This window comes from Homarus americanus, unplaced genomic scaffold (assembly GCF_018991925.1).
Source record: "Homarus americanus isolate GMGI-L3 unplaced genomic scaffold, GMGI_Hamer_2.0 scaffold44651, whole genome shotgun sequence".
In the NCBI taxonomy this organism is placed as follows: Eukaryota; Metazoa; Arthropoda; class Malacostraca; order Decapoda; family Nephropidae; genus Homarus; species Homarus americanus.
The window spans coordinates 612,501-630,173 of NW_024713059.1; the positions used below are offsets into that span (position 1 = coordinate 612,501).

General features: G+C 43.2%; 1 protein-coding gene across 1 annotated transcript in view; it reads left to right on the forward strand.

Annotated features, from left to right (window-relative positions):
- LOC121865645 (early nodulin-75-like) overlaps positions 1-13,683 on the forward strand; it is a 25,426-nt gene extending 11,743 nt beyond the window's left edge. Inside the window, exon 2 of the mRNA XM_042365173.1 lies at positions 13,244-13,683. Within this exon, the coding sequence (XP_042221107.1) occupies positions 13,244-13,683 (440 nt within the window). The remainder of the gene's footprint in view (positions 1-13,243) is intronic.
- The last annotated feature ends 3,990 nt before the right edge of the window (positions 13,684-17,673 follow it).

The window sequence follows — 17,673 nt, forward strand, 5'->3', positions numbered from 1 at the left end:
GAGGAACAACAAGAACAACAAGGAAGAAACAAGAACAAGAACTAGAACGAAAGAAATATTACGGAATCAAATTTTTACTTTACATCAAAATCGTCCAAATCGGGAACAGTTAAAACGATGTTACAATTTACAGTAAATCTGATTCGGAAAAAAAAATCCAATTTATTTTTTTCCGTCATCGTAAACTGAGAAATACAGTATATTTATGAAAAAAATAATAATAAGAAGAAAAAGAATGAACCAATCACCTGTTACATAATATCACAAAGCTTTACCTGACACAATGAAAACGGTCTTATTTGGATCACGTGAAGAATAGGCACCCCATCTTATCAACTTAATTCACCTGAATGATTAATGCTAACCTAACCTAACCTCACCTAACCTAATTAATTTCACCTGAGGATTAAACACCCTAGCATGAACTTGGGTTATGTTATGTTAGATTAGAGTAGATTAGATTAGGTAGGGTAGGTAGGTTGCAGGTAGGTAGGGGTGGTAGGTAGGGTAGGGTAGGTTGGGCTGGGTTAGGTAGGGTTGGGTAGTAGGGGTAGGGGTAGGGGTAGGGTTGTAAAGGGGTAGGGAGAGGGGTAGGGGTGGGTGGTGGGTAGGGGTAGGGTTGGGTAGGGGTAGGGGTAGGGGTAGGCTGGGCAGGGTAGGGTTGGGTAGGCAGGGTAGGGAGTAGGGTAGTAGGGTAGGGGTAGGGCAGGGCAGGGCTGGGTAGGGTAGGTAGGGGTACAGAGGCAGGGGTTGGGTAAAGGTAGGGTAGGGTTGGGCAGGGGCAGAGGGTAGGAGTAGGGGTGGGGTAGGGTAGGTAGGGTAGGGGTGGGGCAGGGCAGGTAGTGGGCAGGGCAGGGTTGGGTAGGGCTGGGTGGGTAGGGCAGGGCAGGAGCAGGGGTAGGGGCAGGGGCTGGGTAGGGAGGGCAGGGTAGAGTAGGCAGGGCAGGCAGGTGGGTAGGGGCAGGAGTAGGGTAGGGTAGGAGTAGGGTTGGATAGGAGTAGGGTAGGGTGAGTAGGGTAGGATAGGTAGGGTTGGAGGGTAGGAGTAGGGTAGGGTAGGGTAGGGCAGGTTAGGTTAGGTTAGCATTAATCATCAGGTAAAATAAGTTGGGGTGTCTAATCTTCACATGATCCATTTAGCACCGCGCTGAGAGAGAGAGAGAGAGAGAGAGAGAGAGAGTACAGTATATCCAACATTGGCTGTTTTGAAGGTTTTTACTTTGATTTTCATTACCATGCATCACGAGGGATGATAGTCATCAAACGCAATATTTCGCTCCAACACAAGACCCTACGGCCACTGCCAATCGAAAACTTCCTATTACTTTAATTCCTTGGCGCAGATCGTTACCGTGTTGGATTATACGTGTGGACGGCTCAGGTGGGTTCTTCATCAGCAGTAATGAGGTGGTCTCCGTCGACCCTCTGCCTACACCTTACCTACCAAACTTGTTGTGCGCTAGCGATGGTCTCTACGCTGTCTGTTCTTTTTTTCCTCTTACGCTTTGTCTGTTTGTATTCTTTTCTTCCTCTTCTTCTCTCTCACTGTACCTCATTATGCCCTTGTAAAATAGAGAACTGTAGGAGAGAGAGAGAGAGAGAGAGAGAGAGAGAGAGAGAGAGAGAGAGAGGGGGGGGGGGGGGGGGGGGGGGGGGGGGGAGAGAGAGAGAACCCGTAATATCAGAGATTGGTTCTATGTCCTGGAGGGTTGAGATAAAGATATAAAAATTGATTAAATTTATGTATTATATTGTCATTATAGGAAGACCTTGTGACGACAATAGTGAAGAAGAAAGAAATGAATAACATGTTCAAGGAAGAAGATAAAGATGGAGAACAGAAGAAGGAAGATAATTAACAAAAAAAAAAGTAGGATCTAATGTGGGAAAAAATAAATCTCAAAAGACCTTATATTAGTACCGTCAGTCGTCAGCACTGTCAGCACCGTCAGCGTCGTCAGCACTGTCAGCGTAAGGTAATATTAGGTTCATTTTAGCATGAGTGTCAAGGGTGGTTATTACATGTGTGTTTTTTGATGAAGTTATATAGTGTAGTTGTAGGTATGGGTTTGTGTGTGTGTGTGTGTGTGTGTATTGTAATGCGTAAATATATAAACAGAGAAAAAGGACAATCAGAGAGAGAGAGAGAGAGAGTAAAACTGCACACACACACACACACACACACACACACACACACACACACACACACAGACACAAAGCCTAATACCTGCTGCAACAGATGGTAAACACACGACCCTGTACCACACACACACACACACACACACACACACAACACACACAACATCCTTCACAATCTGAAAGTAGGAGAAAACCCATAGACGTTCTCTTATCTCGCCTGACCTGTTTACACCGCGACACTCCACACATTAGTTGTTTCTCTTACTCATATTCTTTCGTCTATTGAATAGCCACTAAGTCACATATGAATCTTAAATAAAACTCAATCATTCACCTACATTTACCGAGATGAAGATAAAAGTAACTATTCATCATGGAAGTGAATTTATTTATCGCTATTGTGAAGGACTTACACTGATGTTGTTAGTTTATATTGAAGGAAATATTTATTCACTAGTTTATAATGAAGTGAATTATGTATGTAAATATTATACACTGGAATTAAGGTTGTAAATTAAATAATATATGAAATTGGGGAAAATGAATTAGATTTACCATATTTTAGAGGTGAGGGAGATTCGTATATTATTAGTGAAGACGTGTAAGGACAAGGCATTAAATTATTGATACTTTCATAAATTTTCATAATTTTACAGAAGACAGAGGAATTTTTTCTTTGGGGGTTTGTGAAGGAAAATTAATTGATTATTCGCTAAAACTCGCGAATAATAAATGAAATATTATTACGATTTACAAACAGATAATCAACATATTACTATGATTTACAAACAATCTATTTTACTTTAATTTAGAAATATCTACTTGAAGTTTTTTTATTAAGATTCACAATTAACTAATTTTATGTTTATTAAATTATCAAAATACAAATAAAAATCACAAAAAATCCAGAAACAATTTATAAAGTTAATAAAATCGAACAAATTCCTGAAGAGTTGTAAAAATAATTACAAATTTCCATAAGAATAATAATTACAATTAACAGATTATAATTACCTCACCTAAATATTCAGAAGGTTTGTATGTGTCACCTGGTAAAATGGTAATTTCACTACACCTGTTTTATTTACTTAATACAAAGAATAAAACTCAGTTACTATTAATATAAAAATAAATAATCGTAAGTTAGTTATATTTTTCCTAATGAAGAATTTCGAGTAAAAATGAACGAAATATTAGCAAGACAAAAGCAGTTTAGTTTTAATTTGGAATAATATTAAAAAAAATCAAACAATATCCTGAATCAACTATAGGTAAAATAATATCAATTAAAACTCAAGAATTATCATACAAATTTACATAAGTATTGAATATTTACTTAAAGTTTATTATCGAATTACCATTACAAGATAAATATAGTTTATTATTTATCTAATTAAAATGTGCTTTTACATAGATATATATTACGTATTGCTATGTATTTTTATTGGTGTGTGTTTTTATAAGACTCACAACACAGAACTTGAATAAGCCTACTACAGTTAGGAGTTAATAACTATTGTACAGGTAAGGAATATGAATGATGGACAAGAACATATAACAACATGAATTGTGTCTTTATAGGACAACACACACACAGTCAGATAAAAATAATAATTAATCCTACACTCATCATCCCATCAAATGACCGAGACTCATGAAACAGTGATCTGATTCACTGGTTCATCAGTCTCAATCATTGATTGAACTGACTAGTACTTTTTTCTGTGATCAGTTGATCATTTGGGAGGGAATAGGGAGGAGGGGGATGGGGTGGGGGGAAGGAGGAGGAGGGGGGAGGGAATATTTAAATCAGAAACTATCGGTGAGAGTGGATAACCCTTTGTGTCAGGGGTCTCCTCTGAGATAAAATCGTCTGGCGTTTAGCAAATTTAATATATCAAAGTGGTGTTCTGGGCAATGAAGGGGTTAATGATTGTATAACCCAACAACAACGCCTAACCTAACCTAACTTTGCTTAACCTAATCTAAGTGAGGGTGAAAGTACATCATTAAAAATTGTTTAGTTCAAATCAGACGTTAAATTTGCGGCCAAGATAAAATATTGACTCTGGGGACTGACGAGGCGATTAATGTGATAATAATTAGAATAAAGGCAACAAAGTCAACATGAGATGAAAATGAATATATTTCAAATGTGTTTTTAGTTTAGCTATGCGAAGATTATGATATATAAAAGTAATAAATAAACCTTGGAACAATATCAATGGCATTTAAGACGACCTGTGGGGTGAAGAAGAGGAGATAGGTCACGTCATAATCAGTATAAATTCATAGGATGACAGATAAAGAACTTGTTTTACAGCTAATGTGAAGAAAGAGAAAAGTTGAGCTTTGAGGATGGTGTTTGTTCTAGAAGTGTTGTGGTGAGGTTGCAATCAAACTGGAAGGGTTGTATTAAAGGTTGTCAGAGTGGGGTTGTAGCGTTGTCGGGGAGGTTGTAAGCGTTGTGGGAGATTGTTGGGTTGTCAGAGGTTGTAGCGTTGTCAGAGAGGTTGTAAGCGTTGTCAGAGAGGTTGTAAGCGTTGCCAGGGTTTGGTTTTCATTAGGAGGTGAAAGTTGTAATAGTTGCCAGGGCTGGCTTAAAAAATTGAGTCCTAAAATCTTGCAGGATCACCAGTAAATTGCAATATTATCAGGATATTGAATATGGGATTGTTTGTGGTCATTAGTTGCACGGGTCATCAGTGAAACAGGTATATACTGATATTTGAGGCAGGAAAGAATTTAATTGTCTAGTCTTGGCAGGGGTCAACTGGGAAGCGAGCACAGGGAGAGACAGACATACAGTGAGACAAGAAACAGAGATAAGAGACTCAGCGAGACGAGAATCAGAGACAAAGTATTAGACTATTATTTCTCTTTGACCGTGATACAATAAGGCCCGAGCAGGATCATCTATGTGACATGTATCGCCTTGTCATACCTAACCTAACGCACTTGTGGTTCCTGAGATGTTTGTGTTCGTAAAAAATCTTCCTCAGGAATGACATACAGTGGGACCAAACAACCTCTACAAGTTCATCAAAAGAATTGGTCATCAACAAGTCTCCCTAGGTCACAGATTAGAGTCGACTTACAGTGACCTTCATGTTGACATTCTCTTATTATCTATCCTGAACTGTTCTTGGGACCAAAGCCTCCTTTCCTCCCCGTCTCTCACCGCCCCTGTCCAGATGACCTCTCCCGAACAGCCAGTGGGCAGGACCTTCGGTTTGATGTATCCAGCAAGCACCTGGGAATGAAATTAACAAACATGTTGTATTACCTACGTGGTTCTCTCCAGCACCTAGCTGCATCCATTATTGTCCAACTAAACAATGTGAGGATTAGCTTCAAGAAGTCAAGAATAAATAAATATGAGTCAGATATCAGAGCTATAATACTGATGTCTTCAGGAGGTCAAGGACTTGGGTGATGGTGCTATTAAACTCTCTTAACTGATCAAGGATCAAAGCTCAATGAAACCTAAGAGCAAAGCATCCAAAAACTTGTTCCAGCGCCTCAACCTGTGCGACCCAGGAAGAGATGTCTGCTTACGCCTCTTGTCGAATCCTACAGGTCCCTGATATATGATGTATTAGCTTTAGGTCCTTGTGTTGTGAGTCTTTGAGTACACAGACTAAGTCAAATATGAAAGAAAACTAAGTGTACAAGAAAATATCAGAGTGGTCAAGCAAAAAGTAGTATCAGACTCAACAATGAACAGTAAAGACAGAGACAACTCTCTCCTCTCACTCTCACACCGCCCCTCTCCGTCTCCTTCTCTGGTGGTGTGCCCCCTGCCTAGGCCGGCTATTAATTGGTTATAAGTCTGGGGGTGTCGTGAAACCAGAGAGCCACTGACTCATAAATAACTGTCCTCACGCCCACGCTCCAGCCTCTCCTCCACCCCTACCTCATGCTACCCTCTTATTTTTTTTAACCTCACCCATGATGCCCTCTCTTCGCCGCCCCACCCCGCTGCCTTCTCTTCCTTCTCCTCACCGCCCATGGTCATCTTCCTCCACCCATGCCCGTCCCCTATATTCTTCCCTGTCAGATGCTTCCTCCCACTTGCACGCCTCTGCACACCTTCTCTCTAACACACTCTTTCTCCCTCCTCCTCTTTCTCCCTTCACCTCTTTCTCTCTCCCTTTCATCTCTCCCTTCTCTTTCTCTCCACACAGTTATCTCTCTCTTACCTCATTCTACATTTTTCTTTCTCTCTCCTTTCTCTCTCATTCTCTACCTGTCTGTCTCTCTCTCTCTCTCTCTCTCTCTCTCTCTCTCTCTCTCTCTCTCTCCTCTTTCTTTCTCTCACATTCTCTGTCTATCTGTCAGTGTCTCCCTCCCTCCCCTCCCAGCCCCCCCTCCTCTCCCTCTCTCTCCCTCCAAGCATCTGAGACTAGCGCAATGTTTATGTGTCGTAGCCTATATTTACTCGACCCCTCACGACAGGCGGGGCAAGCTGGCCAGTCAGGAGCCGAGATAAACTGTGCAGCTCACAACATCGACCAATCTGATCTCTTCCAACACCAACGATGATTGGTCAGTAATCTTTATTGAAGTTGTCGAGTTCTCATTGGTTGGTTAGAATCTCTAGTATGGGTAAAAAGATTATCTCAAAACGAACCAAAAAGATTAGTCAGATTAAGTGTTTAGTCAGATTAAGTGTTTGGTCAGATTAAGTGTTTAGTCAGATTAAATGTTTTGTTAAATTATCATAAGTCAATGTTTGGTTTTGTTATTATTGTCATTATTGAAATTATGTCTGTAAAATCTCTTTAAAAATATGGCACTTTTCTGACACCAAACTCTTGGCACACCATAGCACCACAACTTCCTATATTCTTCCCTTGGCACTGCTCAAAACACCTTCAATAATCGGCACTTTATAATATTACCGGCACTTTATAATATTCGGCACTTTATAATATTCGGCACTTTATAATATTCCTGGCACTTTATAATATCCTGGCACTTTATAATATTCCTGGCACTTTACAATATTCGGCATTTGATAATATTCGGCACCTTCAATATTTCTAGGAATAAGAAAAACTTTGCGTAATTAACAGAGAGCTAATAGCTGAATGGAAGAAAATATAGCTTACAGGTGTGAGAGAAGAGAATGAAAAGAAAAAAAGAAAAGAAAAGTCTGCTTGCTCAGTCATGCCATCAGTTGCTGTGGAGTCAACAATCACACGCAACAATCTTCCTTTTATCAAACCATTTAAACCTTGGAAACAATTGCTAACCTCGGTACACGGATCGATACCCAATGATATCTTTCTCACTAATTCTAACTCCTTAAGGCGGAGAGGTGAGGTATAGTTGATGGCAAGTGAGGGGATATGGGTGTGTCTGGGTATGAGTGTGGGTGTGAGTAGGTATGTGTGGGCGGTGGTGGGTGGGCGTGTGGGTCGTCTCCAAGCCTGGTGGGCAGCCAGGCACACACGCGATCCAGCGATATAAACTCTTACTCATGTTTCCTGCTGCTGTTAAGTGCTGTTAGGTGCTGCTGGTGCTGTTAAGTGCTGTTACTGCTGCTGCTTCTGGTACTGTTACTGCTCCTGGTGGTAAGTGCTGCTGCTGCTGGTGGTGCTACTGCTGCTGGTGCTGTTAATGCTGTGGTTAGGTGCTGCTGCTGGTTGCTGCTACTGCTACTCCTGGTGGTGCTCTTACTGCTGTTACTGCTGTTAGATGCTGCTGCTGGTGCTGTTACTGCTGTTGCTAAGGTGCTGCTACTGGTGCTGTTACTGCTGTTACTGCTGCTGGTGCTGTACTACTGCTGGCGCTGTTACTTCTGCTGGTGCTGTTACTGCTGCTGCTACTGGTGGTGCTGTTACTGCTGCTGGCGCTGTTACTTCTGCTGGTGCTGCTACTGCTGCTGCTGCTGTTAGGTGCTGCTGCTGTTACTGCTGCTGGTGCTGCTACTGGTGGTGCTGTTACTGCTGTTACTGCTGTTAGGTGCTGCTGCTGGTGCTGCTGCTGCTGTTAGGTGCGGCTGCTTGTGCTGTTACTGCTGCTGTTAGTGCTGCTGCTGTTACTGCTGCTGCTGGTGCTGTTACTGCTGCTGCTACTGGTGTTGCTTTACTGCTGCTGCTGTGTTCCGCTGTTACTGCTGCTGTTAGTGCTGCTGATAGGTGTTGCTGTTGATGCTGCTCTTAGAGCTGCTGATGTTATTGCTGTTGGTGCTGCTGCTGGTGCTGTTACTGCTGCTGCTGCTGGTGTTGCTTACTGCTGTTGCCACTGGTGTTAGGTGCCACTGCGGCTGCCGCTGTTATTGCTGTTACTGCTGCTGGTGCATTTACTACATGCTGTTATTGCGTAACTGCTGCTGATGCTGTTACTGCTGCTGTTATTGCTGTTACTGCTGCTGGTGCTGTTACTGCTGTTGTTACTGCTGCTGTTAGGTGCTGCTTTTAGTGCTGCTGCTGATGTTATTGCTGTTACTGCTGCTTTTTGCGCTGCTGTTGTTACTGCTGGGTTGCTGCTACCGTGCTGTGTAGTGCTGCTGTTACTGCCGCTGTTAGGTGCGCTGCGCTCCGTCGCTGGTGCTGCTGATGTTATTGCTGTTAGGTGCTGCTGTTGGTGCTGTTACTGCCGATGCTGTTACTGCTGCTGTTATTGCTGTTACTGCTGCTGGGCTGTTACTGCTGCTGGTGCCGCTGCTGATGTTATTGCTGTTAGGTGCGCTGCTGTTGCGCTGTTACTGCTGCTGCTGCTGGTAGCGTTACTGCTGCCGTCACTGGTGTTAGGTGCTACTGCGGCTGCTGCTGTTATTGCTGTTACTGCCGGTTGTGCATTTACTCTGTTGTTATTGCTGTAACTGCTGCTGATGCTGTTACTGCTGCTGTTATTGCTGTACTGCTGCTGGTGCTGTTATCTGCTTCTGCTGTTACTGCCGCTGTGTTAGTTTGTGCTGCTGCTGATGTTACTGTTGTTACTGCTGCTGGTGCAGCTGCTGTTGTTGTTAATGCCGTTGGTGCTGCTACTGCTGCTGTTAGGTGCCGCTGTTACTGCTGCTGTTAGTGCTGTCCTGCTGCTGCTGATGTTATTGCTGTTAGGTGCTGCTGTTGGTGCTGTTACTGTCGCCATGACGCTGTTACTGCTGCTGTTATTGCTGTTACCGCTGCTGGTGCTGTTACTGCTGCTTTAGGTGCTGCTGCTGATGTTATTGCCTGTTACTGTTGCCGCGCAGCTGCTGTTGCTGCTGTTATTGCTGTTACTGCTGCTGGTGCTGCTGTTGCTGTTACTGCTGCTGGTGCTGGTTGTTACTGCTGCTGTTAGGGTGCTACTGCTGTTACTGCTGCTGTTAGATGCTGCTGCTGCTGGTGGTGCTGTTACTGTTGCTGCTGGTGGTACTACTTTATGGTTGCTGCTGGTTATTGCCGTTACTGCTGCCGGTGCTGCTGCTGCTGATGTTATCTGCTGTTAGGGTGCTGCTGCTGTTACTGCGCCGCTGGTGCTGCTGCTGCTGGTGCTACTGCTGCTGCTGCTGCTGCTGTTAGTTGCTACTGCTGCTGCTGCTGATGTTATTGCTGTTATGCGCTGCTGCTGTTACTGCTGCTATAGCTGCTGGTGCTGTTGCTGTTGCTGGTGCTGCTGTTACTGCTGCTGGTGCTGCTACTGCTGCTGCTGTTACTGCTGCTGGTGCTGCTACTGTTGCTGTTACTGCTGCTACTGCTGTTATGGGTGCTGCTGTTGTTACTGCTGCTGTTAGGTGCTGCTGCTGGGCTGTTATCTTATGCTGCTGCTGCTGCCGCTGCGCTGGGTGCCGCTGCTGTTATTGCTGCTGCTGTTACTCGCTGGTGCTGCTGATGTTATTGCTGCCAGGCGTCGCCGCTGCCACTGCTGTTAGGCGCTGCTGCTGTTGCTGTTATTGCTGTTGCTGCTGCGCTGTTACCACTGCTGCTGGTGCTGTTACTGCTGCCGCTGCTACCGTTGCGCTGCTGCTGTTACGCTGCTGTTATGTGCCGCTGCTGGTGTTGTTACTGCTGCTGTTAGGGTTTGCGCTGGTGCTGTTACTGCTGCTGGTGCTGTTACTGCTTCGCTGTTACCGTTGCTGGTGCTGCTGATGTTATTGCTGTTTGCGTTGCTGCTGGCGTTGCCATTGCTGTTATTGCTGTTACTGCTGCTCGCTGCTGCTGCTGTTAGGTGTCTGCTGGTTGTTGCTGTTATTGTTGTTATCTGCTGCTGATGCTGTTGCTGCTGTTATCGTTGCTGCTGTTACCGTTGCTGCTGTTGTTACTGCTGCTGCTGTTGCTGTTGTTACTGCTGCTGTGCTGCTGTTATTGCTGTTACTGCTGCTGGTGCTGTTTCTTGCTGCTGCTGGTGGTTACTGCTGCTGATGCTTCTGTTACCGTTGCTGCTGTTGTTGTCGCTGCTGCTGTTGTTACTGCTGTTGGTGCTGTTGTTACTGCTGCTGGGCTGTTACTGTTGCTGCTTGTGCTGTTACTGCTGCTGCTGCTGGTGCTGTTGTTGCTGGTGCTGCTGTTACTGCTGCTGTTATTGCTGTTACTGCTGCTGGTGCTGTTACTGCTGCTGCTGCTGCTGTTACTGGTGTTGGTGCTGCTGATGTTATTGCTGTTAGGGTGCTGCTGCTGGTGCTGCTACTGCTGCTGTTATTGCTGTCTGCTGCTGCTGCTACTGTTGCCGGTATTGCTGTTACTGCTGCTGGTGCTGTTACTGCTGCTGCTGCTGTTACTGCTGCTGCTGGTGCTGTTACCGCTGCTGCTGGTACTGGTTATCGTGCTGCTGCTGGTGCTGTTGTTACTGCTGCTGCTGGTACTGTTACTGTTGCTGTTGCTGTTAAGTGTTGTTAGTACTGTTATTGTTGTTGTTGGGTGCTGAAATAGATATGCAGCTACCACCACCTTATTTTCACCATCACTACCACCAGCATCACTACCACCATTTTATTACCACCATCACTACCACCACCACCACCTCCACCATCACCACCTCCACCATCACTACCACCAGCATCACTACCACCACCACCCCACCTCACCCTCAATACCCCTATAATCTGTAACAATTAGTGATCAGGAGTATCCCATCAACCTGCCCTCTTAAGCTATCGACAGTACTCTACACCCGTTGTAGGAGCGTCTCTGACCACTCACCTCTAATTAAGGTCATTACCAGGTAAATTTGTATTGTGCATTTCTATCCCAGTCCTTAAGCAACACCTAAGATGAGATGAAAGTCTTCTATTATATCTGTTGAACACCTGTTGCACACCTGTTCCCTTCAAGAATACTGTTTACCTGTTTAAATTCATATCTGTTGGCACCTGTGTCTTTCAATCAAGTTGTTATATTCCTCACACCTTTTGCTTGCCTACTTCTTTTACACCTGTTGTACTTCTGATTCTAACCACACCTGTTATTACCTAGTTTCCTGCCGTCTTTCTTGTCACTTGTATAATCACCTGTTTCTCTTCAATAATATCTTTTACCTTGACACTTGTTCAATGTGCTACACTCATTCCTTCACACGCGTTCAACTGCTTCCTTGTCACTTGGTTCCCGCTGGAGATTATCTACTTATGCATCATCTCCTACGACTGTTGCGGGGTTCATTGTCTGAGAGATGAGGAAAAAAACAAACACGCAAAGAAAAAAAATAAAAGACAATCCAATAATGAAAGATAACAAAATAAATGAAACAAAAAAAGCAAAACAAGGAAGAGAGAGAGAGAGAGAGAGAGAGAGAGAGAGAGAGAGAGAGAGAGAGAGAGAGAGAGAGAGAGAGAGAGTGAATCGGAGAAACAGAGACCCACAAAGTATGAGATATAGCCGGGAGAATAATACTTGGTGGGGCTACAAGTGTTCATTACCGAGCTCTTAAGAAAGAATGACAAGTTCCCGAGATCTGTACCTGCCAATTTAAGACATCATTTAGTATCCGTTGGGGTTCAGATAAGACGCTAAAAGCCGATATTCCACCTGCTTCCTTAAAGACAAGTAGCGATTCATCGACAAACAAATGAACAGCGACCGAATGCGATACATCAACCACAGATGGACAGGGGGTTTATCGGTGCCCAATTTAAAACCGCAAAACCAAAATATTAACGAGGTCTTTGAAATGAGATACAAATAATCTAGGCAAATCAGGTGGTGTTATAATGACCAAGTCTCTAGTGTATTGGGTGAGGTGTAACACACAACATTAACTACAACCCAACACCTGTATATTAACACTCGGCTAAAATGTATCATTACCATTGCTATAAATATCACCTGATGGACTTAACGCCGTGTGAGTAAATGTCTGATAGCGTTGGGGTCTCGTCCCGTTTTTGCTCCTTATGACGATTGCATTGCGGTTGTGGATGGTGCCATACCTGCTGTGACGTACTGTGTGTGTGTGTGTGTGTGTGTGTGTGTGTGTGTGTGTGTGTGTGTGTGTGCAGATATATGAGGGATGCCTTCTGGTCTCTGTTGCTTAATAAGAAGACGAAACAGAGGAGGGAAAGAACCTATCCCCTGTGTACTCCCATCGAACCCTTTGTCCTCCTGCTGGTGTTGACGACTTCCCTACACCCTCCAGTACGCCCCACGAGAACCCAGCTGAACCTGTGACCTCCTGATGGTGTTGACGTCTCCCCTACACCACCCAGTACACCCCCACGAGGACCCTGCTGAACCTGTGACCTCCTGATGGTGTTGACGTCTCCCCTACACCACCCAGTACACCCCCACGAGGACCCTGCTGAACCTGTGACCTCCTGATGGTGTTGACGTCTCCCCTACACCACCCAGTACACCCCCACGAGAACCCAGCTGAACTCAAGGTGCTGATGTCTCACACCACCCAGCACCTCCCCACGGAACCCAGCTGAACCCAGACCTGATGGTGTTGACGTCTCCCCTACACCACCCAGTACACCCCCACGAGAACCCAGTTGAACTCAGACCCCTGATGGTGTTACTCGCCCCACACCACCCAGCATGCCCCCACGAGACCCTGCTGAACCAGACCTCCCTGATGGTGTTGACGTCTCCCCCTACACCACCCAGTACGCCCCCACGAGAACCCAGCTGAACCTGTGACCTCCCTGATGGTGTTGACGTCTCCCCACATCCTCCAGTACGCCCCCACGAGGACCCTGCTGAACCTAGACTTCCTGATGGTGCTGACGTCTCCCTACACCACCCAGTACGCCCCCACGAGAACCCAGCTGAACTCAGACCTCCTGATGGTGCTGACGTCTCCCCACACCACCAGCACCCCCACGAGAACCCAGCTGAACCAGACCTCCTTGATGGTGCTGACGTCTCCCCACATCCTCCAGCACGCCCCACGAGGACCCTGTTGAACCCAGACCTCCTTGATGCTGACGTCTCCCCACACCACCCAGTACGCCCCCACGAGAACCCAGCTGAACCCAGACCTCCTGATGGTGTTGACGTCTCCCACATCCTCCAGTACGCCCCCACGAGGACCCTGCTGAACCCAGACCTCCTGATGGTGTTGACGTCTCCCCTACACCACCCAGTACGCCCCCACGAGAACCCAGCTGAACTCTGAGACCTCCTGGATGGTGTTGACGTCTCCCCTACACCACCCAGTACACCCCACGAGAACCCAGCTGAACCCAGACTCTCCCTGCTGGTGTTGACGACTTCCCTACACCCTCCAGTACGCCCCACGAGAACCCAGCTGAACCTGTGACCTCCTGATGGTGTTGACGTCTCCCCTACACCACCCAGTACACCCCCACGAGGACCCTGCTGAACCTGTGACCTCCTGATGGTGTTGACGTCTCCCCTACACCACCCAGTACACCCCCACGAGGACCCTGCTGAACCTGTGACCTCCTGATGGTGTTGACGTCTCCCCTACACCACCCAGTACGCCCCGAGAGGACCCTGGTAGACGTTATACCAAATATGTGAGAAATCGGTTGAGGAGGCGTTGTCAAGATCTCTTCTCCAGAAGTAACGAATAGGAGAAGAAGACGAGACGAAGAAAAAGGGAATGAATGAAGATAAAAATAACAAAACACTAAAGGAAAATAAAAGATAGAACGAAAATATGAAAGAAGATATAAAAAAGAAGGTTGATAAACGAATGATTAAGAGAGAAAATTAAAAATAGAGACATAAATAAATGAAAAATGAACGACAGATTAAGAAAAAGAAGAAAACTAAGAAGAACAAAGAAAGAAAGAAAGAGAGAAAGAACGAAAGAAAGAAAGAACAAAAGAAAGAAAGAAAGAAAATTGAACAATACAAACAGGAAGACAGAAACACTCTAAGAGACAAAATCAAAACAACTATTATCAACATCAACACCGCCTCAGATAACACACTACCCAACAATGTAATACAGGAGTCAATTTACCTCATGATCCCGTAATACCACCTTTATATACTTATACTGTTTTAATGAGTTTAAAGTCAGGTGCGTCAACAGGTAAGAAAGACGTGGCATTTAAATAACTCTGTTTACTTCTCTTTGTCTAGTCAACAACAATTAAAAACAAACATTAAAAGATTATTATTATTATTTTAGTTGTTTTTTATAATATTTAACAAACATACAAAAAAAACATATTTCTGATAATATGAGTAAATGGATAATTATTTTATATATATATTACAATTTATATAGTTATAATTTATTCTTAACCATAATTCAAATTTATATTATCTCCCTAAATATTAATACTCAGGATGTTTATTTTGTATTATTTAATTTTCGTGAATTTGTGGTTTTCCTTTTTTGTTTAAGAATCAGGGAGTGACATCTCCATCTACCCCGGAACGGATCTTTAGTTACACCTTTACCTGCAGTGTGTGTGTGTGTGTTGTAGCGAGGAAACAAATGACTGTACACCTGCCTAATCTGCCTGGCTGAGTCGACAAGGTGACACATACCCTAAGGAAGATGATGACGTCTTGCACTATTACATCGCACAACATACTCACTATAAGACTTGCACTATACATTTTCACTACAGCATTATATCCTTTATACAAGTCTAATACTACATGTGTAATACTGCAATTAATAAATCATCTGTATTACGTATTCATGATAATATTAATAAAAGTGCTATTTTTTTTTACGTCTGAGGGTTGGTGCCTACGTCCCACCAGTCGAAATATATTCGTGTTGTTTTTACTAATTTTTCCTGATTTTGTATCTCTCCGGGGACACAGCTTTTAATTCCATCCATTCATTCATCCATCAATCCATTCATTCATCCATTCATTCATCCATCCATCCATCCATCCATCCATTCATTCATCATCATTCATCCATTCATCCATCCATCCATTCATCCATCCATTCATCCATCCATTCATCCATTCATCCATCCATCCATCCATCCATCCATTCATCATTCATCCATTCATCCATCCATCCATCATCCATCCATCAATCCATCCATCCATCCATCCATATCCATCCATTCATCCATCCATCCATCATCATCATCCATCATCCATTCATCCATCAATCCATCCCATTCATTCATCCATCAATCCATTCATCCATCCATCCATCCATCCATCCATCCATCCATCCATCCATCCCAGTTTGTGTTATCATCAAGGTTCTCCTACCCTCAGTTTTATCCATTATTATCTCAACCATCATCTTCTTATTCCTAATTATATGGTCAATGTTTCTTATTTTTCTTATTCTATTAATACCCAGGATTCCTCTCGTTAGTCTAGCCGGTGTTAATACTTTTTCCTACTTTATCATATATTTCATACTTTTTCGTATTTTTTCATACTTTTTCCTACTTTATCATATATTTCATACTTTTTCGTATTTTTTCCTACTTTTTCCTACTTTATCATATATTTCATACTTTTTCGTATTTTTTCATACTTTTACCTACTTTTATCATACATTTCATACTTTTTTCATTCCTTTTCATACTTTTTTCATATTTTTGTTCATACTTTCTAATTATTTTTAACAATTCTCCAATAATATAATACCATTTGTCAAAAGTATTTAACCTCTTCTATGCTCGGCTGGAAGTGTCTTTGATTTGACCCCCACACCCACACGCCAGCCCCTATTACATTACAGTACCCTTTTTCTCTAAGTAATGTTATTGTACTAAATTTAAAAGGCCCCCCCCCCCTTAAGATTATTAAATGCCGTTTTTACTTGATATTTTCTTGTTTTGATTTCACTTACTAGCGTCAAAATTTACATTACTTCCTAAATATACAAAACCTAACCTAACCTAACCTGACCTAACCTAACAACAACCAAATAATTCCATCTTTACAATATTAGTTCTAAGTATTTTTTTCCTTCACCTTTTCCTATTCATTTGTTAACCAGTTTTTGTCATGAGTCTTTTAATATCGGTGATAAGAATAATCATTTACATAAAGAATATAATAATTATTGCCTTACCATTAACTTTTAGTAAATTTTTCGTTATTTAGAACTTTCTTTAAGTATCCTGAATAGATCCAATGCTCGAGACAGCCACACACACCCTTAACCTCTCTGTGCGGCATTAAACAAACCTCTAAGTTATTTTTTTGGTAAGTTTTAATATCCCCTAATTAATTTCTATTTTCATCATCAGATAACTCATTGTCTAATCTAGTTTTTATGGCGATAGAAATTATATTAATTAAATCTTTGCATGCATGACTTATCAAACTAATTGTTCTAAACTGGGTGTCTTCTCATTAACCTGTTTTATTAGGTATTAACACAAATATTGATTCTAGGTTAGGTTAGGTTAGCTTTGGTTAGGTTAGGTTAGCTTTGGTTAGGTTAGGTTAGCTTTGGTTAGGTTAGGTTAGCTTTGGTTAGGTTAGGTTAGCTTTGGTTAGGTTAGGTTAGCTTTGGTTAGGTTAGGTTATCGTTAGTGTGGTTAATCTTAAGGTGAACTATGCTATGGGGTGATAATCTGTAGGTGATCTGATGTTTCTTCTGGCATAATTAGTGACCGCTAGCATAACCTTGATTTATAGGGTACAGGTGTGTTTCATCCGGCCATTGTCGTCACCTGTCTAATTGTATCTTATAATCTACTGTGACTTCCTGTTTCTTGTCGACATAAATGACATTGAATGGTAATTTGTCTCTGTTTTAATGTCTGTCTTGCACACAAACACACACACACACACACACACACACACGCCCTTTTCCTCCTCAACATAAGTCTACCAATATCCTCATTCCTTATACATCCTCCTCCTCCCCTTATACTTCATCCTCATTCCCCCTCAATCATCTCATCTCCTGTGATCTAATGAGTATAGGGGTGATAAGTGGTATTCGCTGAGGGTACAGGTCAAAAGCGTGGAACTGTAGCACGATTTTTTCTCCTGTAATTGGCCACAAAGATGATGGCGTTGCGTTTAGGGAAGCTATCCATATAAAAGGTGCATAATTTAGGGATTTGTCGGTAATAAGCGGCTCGTGTATGGTTAGAGATTCATGATATTAACCTGGGATTGTGTGGTGGTGGTAGTGGTGGGAGTAGTGGTGGTTGTTGTTGTTGTTGTTGTTGTTGTTGTTGTTGTT